Below are 17,840 nucleotides of genomic sequence, written 5' to 3'. Positions count from 1 at the left end.
GAATATCTAGTACATTTTTCACAATGTGTCCACTATTTAGCACATTCTGCTAAGTCCTTATTACTTTCATCCTTCTTTTCATCACAAGCTCTCACTGTATCACAGCCTTTTCAACTGAGATTGATTCTACACTTTATTCTATAAGGCTGATATCTCACGCATTCAGCATTTATAATGTAGGCACTGTTTCAAACGACACAATTCAGAATTAACAATTTTGGTGCCATTTGACAACTGAAGTTTCAAGGTAAACAGTGCAGGTGGTCTAGCATATAGCTCTGAATTGGATTTAGAGCTCACTTTTAAGAGTCAGCAGTGGCATAGCCTGTATACACAATTAGGCAATTAAGGGTTTGTTCCAAAGTTCCCATGACCTCCAGTGTTATATCTGGTCTTTCAGCCAGCTACTCTTCACGGAAGTTGATCTCCAAGCAGTCTTGTAATTAACAGACACCATGGCACTCATGCTGTGGAATAAGCCTTGTCATTTTGTCAGGCAAGAATTCCCCCAACATCAGTGACTGTAGGTCTGGGCACATCTCATGAAAACAGAAGTGCAAAGCCTCACTGACTGGAAATGGGGAGGATGTGCTCTGTTTGGCATGAGGATGTCTCTGACTGGATGCTGACAATTTTAAAATGTTCTGAACTCAGAGTTCAGCAGAAAATGCAGGGACTCTGAAGTAACATGCCTGATCTGCAAATGTGAATTTTCTGACTGGATATAATTTTTAAAAAGAATTAAAATGAGCAAGTAGATTATTTAAAATATTTCTTCAGATTATGTTTAAGTTGATGGTGGTAGGTATGCTGACCATTAGTTCCTCATGCTACAGTCCATACTTTGTTCAAGCAGACTTATATTAAAAAATGGCCTCCCAAAACAATGAATATATATAAAAAAGGCACCTTTAGGCAGTGGTGGGTTCTTCAGCCTCTCTTCACTCCCTGCCATAAAGCATTTTAGTTAAACTGATACTAATTGGAGTAACTGCTCCAGAATTTGGATATATGCCCTTGGAAGTCTAGCTGAAAGTCTTTGCAGTCCAATGAACAAGTTACTAGGTCTGTCTGTTACAGACTTTCAAGTAAAATCAAACATATATGATGCATGAACCACAATTGTGAATTCTTGTAATGCTGGGATACTTTCCTTAGGTAAACGGTGCATTTGGCTTGACATGCTCTTATTTGTAGCTCAGAGGAATTTATTTCAATTACTTTAAAGATGATAATAATAAAAATAATAAAATTCAGCATATGAAATGATATAGAGGGGACTGGAAGAATCTGTCAAAACTTAGCAAAACTCTTTAAGAATCTCTCAAAACCAAAAGATATCAGGTTCCTGGAAAAAGCAGCCATCCTCTAAAGGCAACTAAATACTGCAAACACAAATGCCTTAGCTGTTAGGGGCACCTGTAAGGAACGTGGCTAGTCAGAAAGCATTCCAAGATTGCAAACAAGGAGTGTGTGGGTACAGAATAACAATGAGCATTTTGGAGAGAGAAGAAAGGAGAAGCCTAAGGACTTTGGTAGTAAATTAGCTAATGATAGCAGATTTTTTTGCAGAGGAAGCAAAAATATTAGAAAAGAAAAATATCACATTTATTAGTTTCATAAAATCTGCCTAAGTTTGGGAAGCTAATGATGGCACGATACAGTAAGTCTTTAGAACTGTAATTGAAATTTATGGCAATGGATAAAAAAGAGTGATAATTTAACACAAAAATAGTTACTGGAGGTAGGGGTCCAGACTAATTAGAGAAAATATAACATCAGTCATTCTTAGGCATCAGAGGCTATTAAAAACAGAAAATCACAAAATACAAATAGCTTATGTCCAAGAATGCTAATGAGAAGGGGGATGTAAGTGTTAGACAATATATACTTGCATATAGTTTGGGAAAATTCCAAAGAAGAAAAGATGCAACCTTGTTTCTATTTAACAGAAGAGCTAGGCAATTAGGGTTTATCAGGCACATTTTTCAATAACTACATCACTATTATCATCCACTTAGAAAGTGATATGGGAAACCATATAAGAAAACACAAACTGGTCATGTCCCTTGTAAGGAGATGGACTCAATGGCCTAACCAGTCTTAACATTATTTAATTTCTATGGTATTTCTAAATGGGAAAGAGCTATCAGCAAGAGCAATTAATTTTATTCCTGAAAGACATTGGTGAATGTAGTATGAGTGCCAGGAGCAGCTGGGTAAATTTTTCTCCTGTATGCACAATAGGGGTAATAGCCATTACTGTAGCTTTCTCACTTGACAAATCTAGAACTGGGCAAATTTGAATAATACATATTACTACCAGTATTATATCAAAATCCCTTTTGTTTCATTTTCTCAAAAATTTAAAAAATGCTTTTGGTATTGCCTGGTGGCTTCCTATACAGTGGCCTTATCAGAGATATCAGGGAAGCCATGTCATTCTGTCTTCTGGTTTTGAAATCTGCAAAGGAAGCATGTCTCTTCACTTCTCATTCAGGCTGGAAGAAACACAAATTAAGCCAACACATCATATCCATCAGGGATAATTTCACTGTCTAGTCCGACAAGTAGAGGAACAGATCTGCCTGTACATCCCTCCACACACGGATGATGTTGAAGGAATTGGAAGAGCAGATATGTAGCATTTGCTTCTTCCTCATGCTGCTCTCTGGAGCTCACAGCGGGAGGAGGAAGAGGGGGAAAGCTAGCACTGACTGAAGTATAAATAAAGGTATTTTTGGGAGGAGAAACCGTACTTCTCTGACTGCTCTAAAATTCCTCAATCTAGTCCCTGGTGGCACTCATAAAAGCAAGTTATTGCTTCATGAAATACTTTTAATGACCATTGTGTTCTAGCCAATGCAGTTTTTCATTCTGATTGCTTGAGGTGAGAAAGACCACCTTAGAGAAGGAGCACTTCATATCTGAAAAAGATAAACACCATGGTCTAAATAAATGGAGCATTCTGAGAACACTGATTAAGACAATCTTTCCATTCAAAATTTTCTTCAAATGCACGGTCTGTTTCATTGAGAAACAGAAGGGGAACAAGTATCTGTATATATCTCTCTGCAGGCTGAGGTTGTATTTTGCTGTTTTAAAGAAAGGACATAACATTGCAGCTATTGTGAGTTCTCACAGAATTGCATCAGCAACATCTACTCCAGATAAGGACAACAGCAACAATCTAAACCCAGAAGGGTCCCATATGTAAACATAAGGTCAGTACCTGGAACTTTGGATATGCTTATTTTACTCTATCACTGCAGTGAAGATACTCACATTCATTGACCTGAACTTGAACAGCATATGCATGTGGCTTTAAGAGAAAAAGCAAGTCCAGAGGGCAAAGAAAGATCAGCAAAAGACAGCAACTACAGCACAGAAATCTGAACTCCTTGAATTGTGCTGCATAGATTGCTGATCACAGCAAGTAGTATGGAAGGGAAACAAGGTAGAAATGTATTTCTATACCATCTGCTAATATGGAAGTGCTTATTTTAGCAGTGTCTGCAGAACTAGTATAGCAGAAGGTCATTAAAAATTATTTTTATAAACTTCTTATTAAAGAGGATTAGAATGCAAATCAGCTACTTAACCTTGTAAGAGCCACAACTAACAGACTTGTTGATGTCATAAGTGAACCTGTCATATCACAGACCATAGGAATATGTGGTGCATACATAACTTCAGTAGTTTTATATGCAAATTCAGTAGTGGAGTAAAGACATAGCCAATTCTATTATTTACATGCCCTTCTACCTTAGAGGAACTTCTATTCTTTGCTTCTGGTTTCAGTATATTCTTCTGGGCCAGGACACTTCCATAAAACTGGAAACTAATTTTTGTGTGACACAGTATGGAATATAGCTTCCATCTTTCAGCTACTTTTTTTGCATACCTAGTTTAATTGCATATGTTCCTAACATACATACTGCTGAACTTGTTGAACAGTAATGTCCATATCATTTTCATATGAACACATTAATCACAAAGAAAAGCAAGAGCACTTGCAAAATTTGTGCTGGGGATTGAGGAGGTATCTGAAGTCAGCAGATTCCTGCCTGTTATGGGGCAGGCAAAGGTGGAAGCAGGATTAACCTTTGGGTTAAAGAGTCAGAAGGGAATTGAGGTTTTAAAAAGTCAGAAATATAGGAGACCATAATCTTTGCTTGTGGCTAAAGCTGATCCTCATGGGAGATTGTTAATACACACGTTTTTAGTGTTTTGGTAAGTATGCAGGTATTCAGAGACAGGAGGGAAAACAGGTCAGCGGCAATCTTTGTATTTAGGCTACTCTGCCTGACATACATCTCTATATTCTTTATGCAAGTGCCCAGAAATACCTGTGATGACAGCAAGCAATACTGATCTGAGACCTCATAAGAAATTCAAACCTGTAACACACCTGCTTTGAACTGAGTGCAGGTATCTACAGCTGTATCTACATTTTTTGTATCATCATCTATTCTATGTACTATCTGTTACTGTTTGTAACAATAGTTCAATGTTACAACTACACTTTTTTCTATGTATTTTCTTGGAAAAAACATCCTGATACCACATATTGAAAATGCAGTCTTACTATAAGAAGGTAGAATAGTTAGGATAATATTTAAGAGATTATACAAAAGGAATAGGAAAAAATAATTGCAGTAGGGAGGTTGAGACTGAAAAACCTCATTTAATATGAGTAAGGAAGCATATGATAGGTTTGTGTTTATAATCAGATCAATATTATTTGCTGTCACCACAGGTATTAACGTATTCTAAATGTGCTGAAGTTTATATTTGTGTAAATCTATTTTTAAGACTGAAGTCCAAACTCAAATAACATTTACAATATCATATATGGAAAATTATTTAAGTGCTTAGTTGTCTCCTTCAAAGGAGACACACTGAAACACATTTTGAAGTGTTTTCCTGTAGCATTGGTTCTAAACTAGGAGGTTCAAGAAATTCTCTACAAAACTCTTTTTTAATAACATGTCCCAATAATTTAAGAATAATATTCACCATGTTGTGATTGGCCCTTGATAACTCAGTTCTCACTCTGAACAGAGTTAGTATTTTCCAGTTGTTCTGGCTCCCCCCTTACAGGTTACTTTACAGCTTGCAGAGAAAGCAAACACAATTTCCAACACCAGAGCGGTGAAAAGGGCTACTCGCTTTCAGAATTTGCTTAAGCTGCTGTTATGAGGACTGTTATGCTGACTGATATGCTTTTCGGTGAAATAAGAAAACAGAAACATTAAATCACAGTTCCAAGGATTTGTTCAGTTAGAAGGCAGTGCAGCAGACAGATGGCTGTTCTTCAGGGGAATGCAGGATGAAACATGCTACATTTGTGTTATCTGGGGTTGCTTTAGCTTAGTTATTTAAGTGCTTTAAAAGTCTGAGAAAGGCTCAGAAGAGGTCAGAACAGTAAAGTTTCTCTAATTCCTCCCAAGGAAAAAGTTTTAAATAAATAGGAGTGCATATTTTATGAGTAATTACATAAAATGTTTTTCTTTCTTGTGAAGAGACATAGCTATAGAAGCAGCTGGGTGAGAATTTACAAAATTCCATATCCACAGGTCTGGTATTAAATAGGCCTTTGGCTATAACTTAAGTTCCAATTTATGATTGTTTACTGACTTATGAAAAATATGCCTGGTTGTTCCTTTTGCCTTTCTGAGAAGTAAACCTCTGTCTGGAAGCTGAAGGCAGCAGATGACAGCATGACAAAAAAGCATATGCTATGTGTGATACCACCATGAAACTCCGAGTAAGCAAATTATTGTGTGTGCTCCTCTATCCATTAATACAGTTATCTTCTCAATGTTAACTGCCTGTATCACCAATATTGTGTGCTCTGTGTTTCCTTCCCTAAGCGTGGACATTGTCTAGTGTATTCAATTAATTAATATGAATCAGTCATGTTGTTGGAAAAGGTAGTTCTTAGGCAACTATTTCTGGAAGCTTGCCAGTGAAGAGGAACCCTAGAGATCATCTAGTTTTTGACAACACATACATCACTAGACAACTGGTACTAACTTTCTTTATCTGATACATTGGTTATTTCCCTATTTACTGAAAAATCTTTTAGCCCTATTCCAAACAGGATGGAATGGGGATAAGCTAATCCATACAGAGGGCCTTGTTATGCTGCATTCTGGTGTCATGGTGTTTCTTTTAAGACAGAAATATGAATTCTCCAATTCCAAACAAAACCAAATCTAGACTTAGAAGCTCCTTAATGTCAGGAATTAAAACAATGACAATAAAAATGTTTTTGAAATAGTTTTAAGTGTTCTAGTAAATTGTGCTGCTGATGGAAAGTCAGTTGCTTTTGAGTCACTAATGAAAAAAGTGGAAGCTGCAGTTCGTGCTTACAGTGAAGTATCACTGATTTTTGGAAGTAATGATGTGACATAGGAGGTTGTCTCCAAGATGCATTTCAAAGTACTTTTAAGAGTAATATGTATTGCTACTGTATTTCTGTGTTTTACTGACCTAGAGGACTAAGAATTCTGCTGGCTAAGTTCTTAGGTGGACTTGTTAACGTGGATAGAACCATGTGCTTGGGTCACACATCTTGGTTTAAAAACATGTTTAAAAACATGGGAATAATAGATCTGGTCTGGAAATCTGAGGTAAATCCACAAATTTCTGAAATTCTGAAAGTAAGAGAAGTTTTCCACTGTTTCTGAATTCTTACTATGAAAAGAATTCTGTATTTAGACCCAGGCACACAAAACCTTTCTCTAAGTTTCATCTTAAACAAGAAATCTACTGCCTTGTGGAGTGAAGCAGTACAATGGACTGTTGCTCTTGTGAAAGACGGTCCTTGAGAGGACTTCTCCCAGACTACTGCTGGAAAGATTTACAGAAGGCTTTTGAATTTTAACTGGTTTTCTGTGAAGATTCAGTAAGAATGCTTAAGTGATGCCCTGAAGCATTTCTGTCATACTACAGTATTGAAAAAGGGGACTTCAGTGCCCAAAATAGACTGGACTCTCTCTGATGACTCCCTGTTCATTTCTTCATAGGTTCCTTATGAACATCATGTATTTTAACTTGAAATTTACAACTGTGGTAAATCATTAGCCAAGCAGAAACACCATTTTTAGAGCTGCTGTTTTAATGTTGTTTTAATAGCTGCAGTACTGCATTTCCTGGTCCTGACAGTCCCCTTTCCTGCTTCTTTTTCTTCCTTGCATATTTTGTGAATTGATTCTCCTTCACTGGCTTATGACTTGGCCAAATACAGAAGAAAGTTGGAAGCCTAGTTACCTGAAGGCAATATGCATCTAATGGAAAAATGATTGTTTCCTGTGAGAATATGTTTGTGTATATACATATATATACATACATATACAATTTTTTTTGAGATTTAATATAACACATAGAATTGTTTTTTGAGTGTATTTAAAGGAGTAGCAGTCATAATAGTAAGCAGAAGAGGAATCTGTTTTTAAACAGAGAAAAAAACCCCTCTTTCCATAGCATCAACAGTTTTAAAAAGCCTTTAAAGACCATGGGATGTCTGATAGCACCAGGAGAGTTAGCACGTGAGCAGATGTCATTCATGTGCGTGTTTTTGCATATTCTCTTCCAATATCTTAATATATGTTACTTAAAATGACGTAGTGAATACCTCTCTGTGATTTTATATAACATAATGGTGGATGTATGACATTGAGTGTAGATGAACAGAAAATATATGAAGCATCCTTTTTTTCCCAGGAGTGAAAGGTCGGAAGGCACTGGATTGATCACTGCAGGAAGAACCAGTAGTGTTAACACTGGTTTTTACACATTGACTGAAGTTACTAGAGAGAGAGTAACGTAACTGGAAAGACATCTGGGAGAAAGCCCAGGATATATTCATAGTAATAGATGTTCTTCAATGGCTTTTGAATCACGTTGCACAGAAATGGGAGAACAGGCACCAAGTGAGAGTTGACCGCATTCAGCAATTAATGATTTAGAGCATTCTTAAATCTTGCAGGCTAAATAATTATGTATGATTTCCATATTGACTAACTACTAATACTGTAGGAAACAGGGTCAATTAATTTCCAAGTAGGTAATGGGATTTCCATTAAATTTTGTGGTGTATTGTAGTCCCGTGAGTCATATTTCCAATAATAATAGTATATTGTGGTAACCCTTTTTTGTACATAGTATTCTTATAAAATCTTGCAATAGAGATGAATTAATTTGCATTGCTAAGTAGCACTAAAGCAGGGCACTCTTCCTGCTGAAAAGTTCTTGAAATGCAGGGAAAAGAAAGATTTTAGTGGCTATTTGTATAGTGTGACTATGTGGGAAAATCATAATTTTTAAAATCTAGAAACACAGCCATTCCAAAGATCAAAATGCAAAGTTTAATTAAGCATGCAAAAATAGATGACTGCTTTCAAATTTGCTTTTATTTTTTAGTGTTAACATTCCCCAAACATCCCGTTATCCTGAGCAAGGAACATAAATCACAGTTGCTTTCTGTAACTGTCCCTAATGATACTAAGCTTCCATTTGGGATTGTACTTGGCATTTGTCTTCTGACACATTTTTTGCAAAATTCAAATAAACGAAATGAAACAGATGTAGGATATATAGCCATTATAAAGTTTAAAGGCCTGAAGTTCATTAACTGCATTGAAACATGAACAGATTTTTCAGATCTATTTAAATTTTCAAAATTAAACTTAAAAAATGCCATCTAGACTTGGAAACACACTGAGCTTGGTTTCTATGTGGAGCAGCTTTACCTGACTGTAAAATGCTTGCTTGGTTATACTACTGTGATTATCAAATGATGGCCAGCAAAGCAACCTTTACAAAAGAAGTCCACATTACATACTGTGAAGGCCATTACAGAAAACTCCAGGTATAGAAAAGCAGCACAGATATGCCATCTAGCAGTAACTCTTAGAAATGTCCTAATCTTGAACAGTTTCTTCTTTCAAGATAATTCTTTCAAGAGTAAGACAAAAGAAAGGCTTTATATTGAAGTTCTTTCCCTTTAGCTGGCTTCCTGCTGAATGTCTAATCACTCTGCTGGAAATAGACCTTTAATGAAATATCATCAATATTTTTTTATTTTTCTATGTAAATACAGAGAAAAAATAGAATAAAGTTAACAAATACAACATTTAATAAGTACCTTAAATTGATACTCAGTAATTAGCATTAAGTGTGTTGAAATTTATTGTTAGTGAGCTGTCTTCAATTTGTTAAAGAAACATTTCCTCACTGGGTCAATATTCTATATCAAGGTTATTAGCAAAAAAAAAAAAAGAATTCAAAAGCATGGGCAATAAATTACTGTGGTTGAAATAAAATGTTCATGTTCCAGAGACTGAAGAATTATATAGAAATTTTTGTTACATATTTTACCATAAGATGGCGATACTTAAACACTTCACTATTAGTAAATAACCAAGTAAGTTTAGCATAACATCTCTGTCGTAATAGGAGTGCCTGTGGACAGCAGTCTTGAGTCAGTGATGGCCTGGTATTAAATTAGAGCTTTTTTATTCCCCCAAACTAATTGATCAGTAAAATAAATAATTACCTGAAAATTATGTGGGACACCAATAGGAAGGTATTGCGTATACTTGAAATGTCTGATGAGATTTATCTCCATAAGCTGAATAGTTTGTGAGTGTCAAGGGCATGTAAAAAGTTGTCTAATCATGAGCATACTGCACAAAGAAGGAATTTAACATCCCCTTGTTTTCTACAATTAGCTTCATATCATATATTTGCTTCCTAACCTGCAGAGCAGAAAATTATTCTATTTCAATTTAGCATAAAGCAAGATAAATAATTGAGTACTAGTTCCATTTCTAAAGTGAGAGTTCAGTCAGAACTTGTACTTTTTTGCTAAAAATAGCCTGTAAACATTTTTACAGATATAATTTTTCATAGAAATATAAAATATATTGTTCATAGTCAACAACATAAATTATGTGCCATGTGGCATCTTTTTTATGCTTAACGTGGTGTAGCATGAATTTGACTTCACTTTTTTTTGCTTATGAAAACCCAGTTTAACTCTGATAGACGCCAGATTTTGACTAAGAATTCTAATTTTAATCTAATCTTAAGGACTTTTTAGCTTTTTTTATTCCTGACCCTTGACAAAGTCAAAATAGCCAGTAAAGAACATTTTAATATCCCTGAAAATGTCACACAGAGTGATGAATAGAAGGCCATTTTCATGCCTTCTGCACAGTATGCCAAAGCAAAAAGGGCTGGAAGCAAAGTTTCAAAAGTTAATTTATGCCACTTCATTCCAGTGCCTCGTCCTGGTTTTCAGTGCTGGATGGTGACAGACACATAAGATGGAACATTTCTTCCCACTGTTATTTCAGAGCCTGAACTAAAAGAATAATTCGATCAGCTGTTTGTTTCGCTAGTGATTTACTCTTCTGGGGACAGAGTGACACAAATTTTGGTTTTCCTGCTTTCATGCAGTGTCTCTAAGTATTTAACTTTATAGATCTCACTAAGGGTAAGAGAAGACAGAAAAATAAAGAAAATGCATGTGTGGAAACCTGTAATTATAATGTGACCATGTGCTGCTATTTGCACAGATGTGAAACTCCTGTGTGTGCATTGCCTGATGACTCTCTACAGACACAGCAATAGCTGATGCTTTCAAATAGCTCCTATTAAATAGAGTTGATATAACTGATTTCTTAGATAATGTTATTAATTCTCTACCACCTCCTGCTTTTTTAAGTTGTCACTGTATCTTACTGATTGAAAAGCAGTCAGAATACTGCATGTGTAAATCAGTTTTCTACTGGCTTCCTTTTTAGGTTCTGTTTTTATGTTTTTAAAGAGGAGCATCTTTTCCATATTGTTAGAAATTCAGTGCATACTTGTATATGATTAATATCTTTATTTTAAAGGAAAAACCTCCCAGAAGAGCTGAACATTGCCTCACGTGGTTGTCTGGTACCTAAATGGTATCGTTAAATTGACATTCAGCAACATACAATATAAATTGTGGCAACACGGTACAGACTGCTGCTGGTAATAGACTGCAATACTATAAGAATGTTTTCTCAATGTTCAGAGTTACAAGACTGCACACCACAAAAAGGCAAATGAGACAAGTTCTACATCTATAAAATACAGCTCTACAGACAGCTGCAGACCTAGGGGCTTTCAGTCATTATTGCTCTTAAGTGGTATAGTGCAATTCCGATTTTTTAAATGACTTAATCTAAAATCTCCGTCATAAACCAGGTTGCATGGCTAAAACATATTGTTTGCTTTTATCAGTACTCTAGTATCAGATGTGATCTTTTGGTGACCCGAACACAGTTGAAAATAACGGCGCTCTGCAGCAGCCCCGAGCGTGGCTATAGTACCAAATTCAGTGTCTTCACGTGATGCCTCCGGTTCCACTCTAAACAAATTTATTTCCTTTCGGAGGCTGTCGATCTCTGCTCCCAGCGCCTCGCTGCCTCCCCGGCACTGGTGCAGTCACCCAGCACTATAAACGCCTCCGTGCCTTGGGTGGGACGGATCGCCGCTCGTTCCGGCTGTGCAGCTGCCGGCCTTGGACAGCTGCCGGCCTCGGGCAGGGGGAGCCCGCCCAGCCCGCTCTGCGGCGGGTGCAGCTCCTGCGTGTGGCGGTGCGGGGGTCGCGGGCAGGTGCGGGGAGTGTCCGCTCTGCGCTCCGGGACCGGGGCCGTGGGCGCCGCCGCATCGCGCCCGCAGCCCCCTGACCGCGGGCGGCTGTCCCGCCTCGGGCCGGGAATCCCGGGGCCGGGGACAGCCATTCCCGCCACGAGCTCTCCCGCCTGGCCCCTCGGACGGCCAAGGACACGCACCCGCCTCTCCCCGGGGCCGCCCAGCGCATCGCCCGCTACCGCATACGCCGTGTGCGGGTCGGCTCCGCCGCTGCGGGAGAACTTGCCGCCCGGCCGGCTCCTACCTTGGAGGGATCGAGGCCGGCCAGCAAGGACAGCAGCAGGAGGTTGAGGATGCTGGCGGCCGCCCGCATCCTGATCCCGGGGCTGCCTCTCCGCGCCGCTCCTCTCGGTCATTCACTCCGCTCCCGCTGCAGCGACCGCGCCGGCAGCTGCGCTCCCTGCCCGCCCGCCCGAGCCCGACTGGAGGCGGCAGCGGCAGCAGCAGCCGCCCGGGGAACGCTCATTCCGCGGGCAGCCTCGGCGCGGGGAGGGCGGGCGAGGCCGGCGCTGCCCGAGCTGCCAGAGCGGCTCCGCGGCCCCGTCCCACCCCCGCCCCTCCCCTCCGCCCCCGGCCAGCCCACCGCCAAACTTTGGGCCCGGGAGACGGCGGAGCCAGCGCGGCTGGACGGGCACGGGCGGCGGATGTGACATCAGCGCCGCCGGGAGGGACCGGGCGGGGGGCGCCGGGGATGCGGCGGTGGCGTGGCCGGGCCGGGGGCTCAGGGCAGCGGCAGCCGCGGGCTGGGCAGAAGCGCGGTCGAGCTGCAGGAGCGCGGGGTGCCCCGTGCAAGGGGGCGGCTCGCCGGATCCCCTCACCCGGGTTGTCCCCCCTGCAGTGGCCGGCGGGGCTCGTCCCTCTGTGGAGGGCACAGCGTGCGGCCCACACCGCTCTGCGCTGGCTGCGGGCGGGCAGGGGCGGCTCTCGGAAAGGAGCACCTGGCACCGTGGCAGCGGGAAGGGGCGAGGGTGGGCTGAAGGGGGGAGCTGCGGGGAGAGGGCTTTCCTCAGGGGGATCTCGCCGGCTCGCTCCCCCACCTAGAAAGTTAATTCAGGGCTTGACTGAGCCCTGGTGAGGGGAGAGCCAGCTCTCTGCTCCCTAGCTGGACCGTGGGCCAGCAGGGGACCAGCATGTCTCCTTGGTTTGGCTGAGGTGGGAAAGCCTGTGTAGATGCAGGCTGGTGGAGGTCATTGGTTGAGGAGTCCCTTGAAAGCCTTCCCAAGGACATGTAACATGCAATCAAGTTTCCTTTTCTCTAGATCAGCCAGCACCTTTGCAGTCAGACAGTGCTGCTTTGCCAGCCGAGGCGCGGGGTGAGCTCCTCTCTGCCTGTGCAGGTCAGTTCCCCAGTACAGGCAGGAGTGTGACTTGGCTGCCTCAGGGACGCACATTCAGCACAGCTGAGTACGGCCCAAGTGAAAATAACAGAACTATTGTGTTAACACGGGCAAACTATGTTAATGTTTCAGTTATTTTTCCCTTAGAAGACTCAAGCTCAAGATCTATGGGCAGGGTAATCTTGCTTATGGCATAGCCAAGATGAATATAAAAGTGATTTTCAGCTTTTCAGATAGCGATTTTTTGGTCTTAACTAGATTCTCTGGGGTCTAGGTTATATGCTTTTTCAGCAGCTAGCACAGAAAGGCCAACACACTTCTGCTTTTTTTTTAGGTGCTATGTAATGTTACCAAAGAGAAAAATGAGCTAAAAGTATCCTTAAAAAGCAAAACATAAGTGTGAGGAAACAACCCTCAAACAAAACCAAACCAAACCCCAATCTTGAGAGGGTGTTTTCATTGAGTGTCTTACTAGGATAAGTGTGGACAGGGCATGGTTTTCTCACTGTCTCTGGGTCCAGAAGATTGGTTTCTTTTGACTTAAAAAGCTAAGACCACTGCTGAAAGACAAATGGAGCAGAAACTGTTCTGCTTTCAGGCTATCTGAAAACATTGCATGTCTTGGCATAGTGTTCCCAGATCAAAATTGCTGATTTTTCTTACAGTGTTTTATTATATATTTGAATTTCTTCTTGGATTAAAATAACTAGATTTGCTTTTGTGAGTGGATTAAAATTTATATTTTATGCTAAGATACCTTAGACATCCCCTTTTGGTCATCAGTATCTTTTACAAAGATACAGTCTTTCATTTCCGTGGAAGGTAGATCTACAAAGTATGGTTCTTTATGACACGGAAAGGAAATTATAGAATTTATCAATAAGCTTGCATTGACATTTCAGGATCAACAATTGAAAGAGAATCCCCTCTGATACAGACTCTATTGAATTGGCTTCTACAAAGAAAATATAAAAGATACAGAAAGGAGATTAGTTAGTATTTTTTTTCTGTAGAAAACATGTAAAACTTCAATTTTCTATGAAATAACACTAAAAAAAAAGCTGCATATATTCATATGGATTCAATATTAAATAAAGTAAGGATACCAAAGCAGTGAAAGCTTCAAGTTCCCCAAAGTGAATGGTGTTTTCACAAGAAACAATTTCCTGTGAAAAAAGAACATAGATTCTGACGGCACAAAGGCAGGATTGATGGCATTTAGATCTTTTCTAGAGCCCCTCAGTGACTAGTCCGCTAACTTTCCTTACCGTTATTTTCTCCACGCTTTTTTTCCCTTCTTTTTTCCTGTCTGTCATAGATACGTGTGTATGAAACATTAAATTAATCGTAGAATGCAAACTTTTTGAGGAGCTTCAGTGATGCAGTATGTTTTTCCACTTCCTGATGCTGCTTGGAATATTTGTCTTTGAAATCAGTGAAATATGAAGTTAAAAATAAAACCAGTGATTCCCCAGGCCCCTAAAAACATGAGCCTTCAGATCTCCTGAACTCATCAGATACTTTTATGTGTTACAAATTAATAATTTGTTTGATATATGAAAAGGTACCAAAATATATTTCAAAAGGATAGCATAAGATGACCTAATTATTTTCTACTTTATTTTAACAATCTATCAAGAAGAAAACAAAAATATATTATAGATTTATTCCTTCCCCCTCTAGCAACCTGACAAGTAATATTTTCTTTACCAGAAAAGACTATCTGAAGACTGCTGAGAATCACTAGCAATTAGTATCTGAAATAATTGTTTGTTAAAGTGTATCTGAAAAAATAATAAAAAAAATCAAGTCCTCATGAGAAGTTTTTATTTCTGCTGTATGCCCTGAAGTTGCAAGGAAATACCTGATTGTGAAGATCTCTCTCTAACAAAGCTTTTAATCATCCTTAAAACCTATGAAATTCTATGTGAGTTGCATTTCTCATTGAATTCTTTGTATGGAGATGGCTGCAGTCAGGGTAAATACTTGGTTGTGATAGAAAAGAGAAGGGATATCAAAATCTTTCCTGCAGGCATCAGAGTATTAGCAAAATGGTGGCACACACTGAATACAGCTTGTCTAGATAGTGAAGGGTATTCTCAGTGTGTGGCTGAAGTTACAACTATATTTTTTCACACCGTATTGCAAGATGTATTGCTGGCACTTGGAATAAGGCAGATACTTGTTCACTTGGGTACACAGAAGTTGATAAATTGGATGTAGGTACCACATTATATATAAATAAGTTCAAAGTTTTGCAATCTGAGTTTGACAGCTCGAAAATACTGATGGGAGTTATGAAAAAGGACAGCATACATATGGATCTGTAGAAAGATAATCTTTATTTATAGCAGGTGACGTGAAAACTTTTTAATTGTGGTGCTATCAAGTATTTTTTCTAGACAAGAAAACTTTTCATGAAATCGGTCTTATACTTACAGTTAATATTTCATGGGTGCTGAATTTTCTACTAAGTTAGGAGAGTGGTCCAGATTTGGAATTCTAGGCATTCTCCTGATTATCAGAACTAAAAGTTTAGGGAACTGGAAAGAGAGAAAGACCCTTGCTGACATTTACAGAGCTGAAATGTCCTTGAAGGAGATAAATGCGTCTTTCATTACAGAAAAGATTTTGATGTCTCATTGAGACTAAAGAGAGAGGAAAAGATAGAACCAAAATTAAACTGTCAATGATACAGAAGCTAACTTTTATGATATGTGTTGTATTTGATTACATTTGTAAAGAACATGAGAGAAACAAAACACTTCTAGTGTTGTTAAACCAGATGAATAGAAAAATCAGTAAAATACTAATTAATTTAATTTAGCCATTTGAAGGGTGTGTAGATGTTTAATGAAATACAGGAATATTGCTCACGTGGGACAAAGTTCAGGACTACTTTTGGCCTTTTAGGTGCTATTGTAATTTTTAGCGCATAATATAGCTATAGTATTTTCAGATTTACATTCAGTTATATTTATATTTAAATCACTGTCTAAATAGAAATGGGAAAACGTAATTAAAGATTACATCAGTGTGAAATGTAGGAATGTCACTTTGTAAAAGTGACAGCATCTATAAATAATGCTTATCTACCAAGGACGCTTCTCATAGAAGATTATGGAACTCTACTCACAAGCTTTCTGTATTTTCCACTGCCAATCTGGACAGTGCATTACAACACAAACCCAGCAGGGTAGCCTTTAAGTGTATTTTTGGTTATGTGAGACTTTTATAATTTTAAATATCATAAAACTTAAGGATTAAGATTCTCTTCTGCAAGATTGAAAAGAAAGTAAGTTTATTCTTGATGAACTTCCTGGTGTTCTTAAAACTGCACGATCACATAGAATAAGTGAAACTTGGAGAATTAAGGTTGAAATATGCTTTATTTCAGAATTCTAATGCAGATAATAAAATCTAGTCAATTGTTTGATAGAAATTGGGGTTGTCTGACAGATTTTTAAAAGCAAGAAGGTATGATTTCTCAGTATGAATAATATGATTTTTAAACAGTAAAATACTCGGTTGGCAATATGTAAAATAGACTATTACCTCTTAAAATACATAATTTGCAGCCTGTCAAGTCACAATTGAAGTTGGGCTAAGTGGCGGATTACGTCCTCAGGTAAATCTTAGGAATCTGTAGAGTGTTTAATATTAAATATTTCTTCTAATTTATGTATTTTTAATGTACTTTGCAAATACATACTGCAGAAGCAACAAAGAGCAGTATGCTGTATGATGACAAATGTACAAATTTACTTTGATAGTAATTTTCTAAACATTTATATGCAGGCAAAACTAGTTTGTGTCTGATAGCATATACATGAATATTGACCAAAATGTCATAGTAAAGAGGCTGCTTGCAATATTCCAGTGTAACAATATGATGCTTATGGGAATTGAAAGGACCAGGGTATCCTCAGCTACTGATCATTGGTGAGTTCTCAGGGCTCAGCATCTTGCAGGACTGGGTCTCAAAATAATAAAATAAGGCATCATTACTAAAAGCTCAATTGCAATACCAGTCTTTGTCATAATCAGTTAAGGTCACAGGTATTAGAAGAAAGATTAGGTCGTGATTGTAGATGATGATGCTAACATTCTGATGGATTTTATGTTCTGTTCCATTTTAAGGTTTGGAATGTTACCATTACACCTGATATTTTTCCCCAAATGAAGAATCACTGTTTCTCTGTCTTCTGTGCAGAAATTTCTGCTGGAATGAAGAAAGAAAAGTTTTCATAAGAGCTTGTCACAAAGACAAATGAGTTTAAGAGGTGGGTGTTTTCTGTAATACAGTAGTTAATTGCTTTGATTTTTAATAAGTTTCAGTTTTTAAAAGAACCTGGCAGTGTGGTGCTATTTGTGGTACTATTGCAATATTCATGGTTCTGTCTCATATAGCCAAGGGCTTGTTACAGCTCATGACATAAATGCAGGCACTGTTAGGATATTTTTTTATAAATTGACACATATTTGATATTTTAATTCCAGCTGGATGTTAGAATATAACTTATCTGAAAAAGTAATTGTTTAGGATGATGCTTACTGGAATTCTCCAGGTGCTTCTTTAGGATTACATTTTAAATACTGATGTAGGTTCATAGCTGTGAAAGAAGTTTGTTGGAATGCTTTCTGAGATCAGGTCAAGCAGGGAGGAAGCTTTTTAAAAGGTAAATGTTAGGAAGAGAAATGTTTTAAGAAGGTGTTTTGATTTACTGCATACAGTATTTATTATGTTCTAAAGTGTTTCTAAAAAGTAAATTGATAGGTCTCTTGGCAATTATCAGGTGTGGT

The 17,840-nt window shown here is 38.6% G+C and overlaps 1 protein-coding gene across 2 annotated transcripts in view; it reads right to left on the bottom strand.

Annotated features, from left to right (window-relative positions):
* The window catches only part of OLFM3 (olfactomedin 3), a 50,253-nt gene extending 38,018 nt beyond the window's left edge, over nucleotides 1-12,235 (bottom strand). Inside the window, exon 1 of one of the 2 annotated variants that reach the window (XM_064664573.1) lies at nucleotides 11,945-12,235. In XM_064664573.1, coding sequence (XP_064520643.1) covers nucleotides 11,945-12,013 — 69 coding nt within the window. In that variant the 5' untranslated portion in view covers nucleotides 12,014-12,235. The remainder of the gene's footprint in view (nucleotides 1-11,944) is intronic. The other variant, XM_064664574.1, reaches the window with a different exon arrangement.
* Nucleotides 12,236-17,840: the final 5,605 nt, after the last annotated feature.

The sequence above is a fragment of the Pseudopipra pipra genome, chromosome 9 (assembly GCF_036250125.1).
Source record: "Pseudopipra pipra isolate bDixPip1 chromosome 9, bDixPip1.hap1, whole genome shotgun sequence".
In the NCBI taxonomy this organism is placed as follows: Eukaryota; Metazoa; Chordata; class Aves; order Passeriformes; family Pipridae; genus Pseudopipra; species Pseudopipra pipra.
Note: the sequence above shows the minus strand (reverse complement) of the source record. Positions and strands in the feature narration are given on the sequence as shown.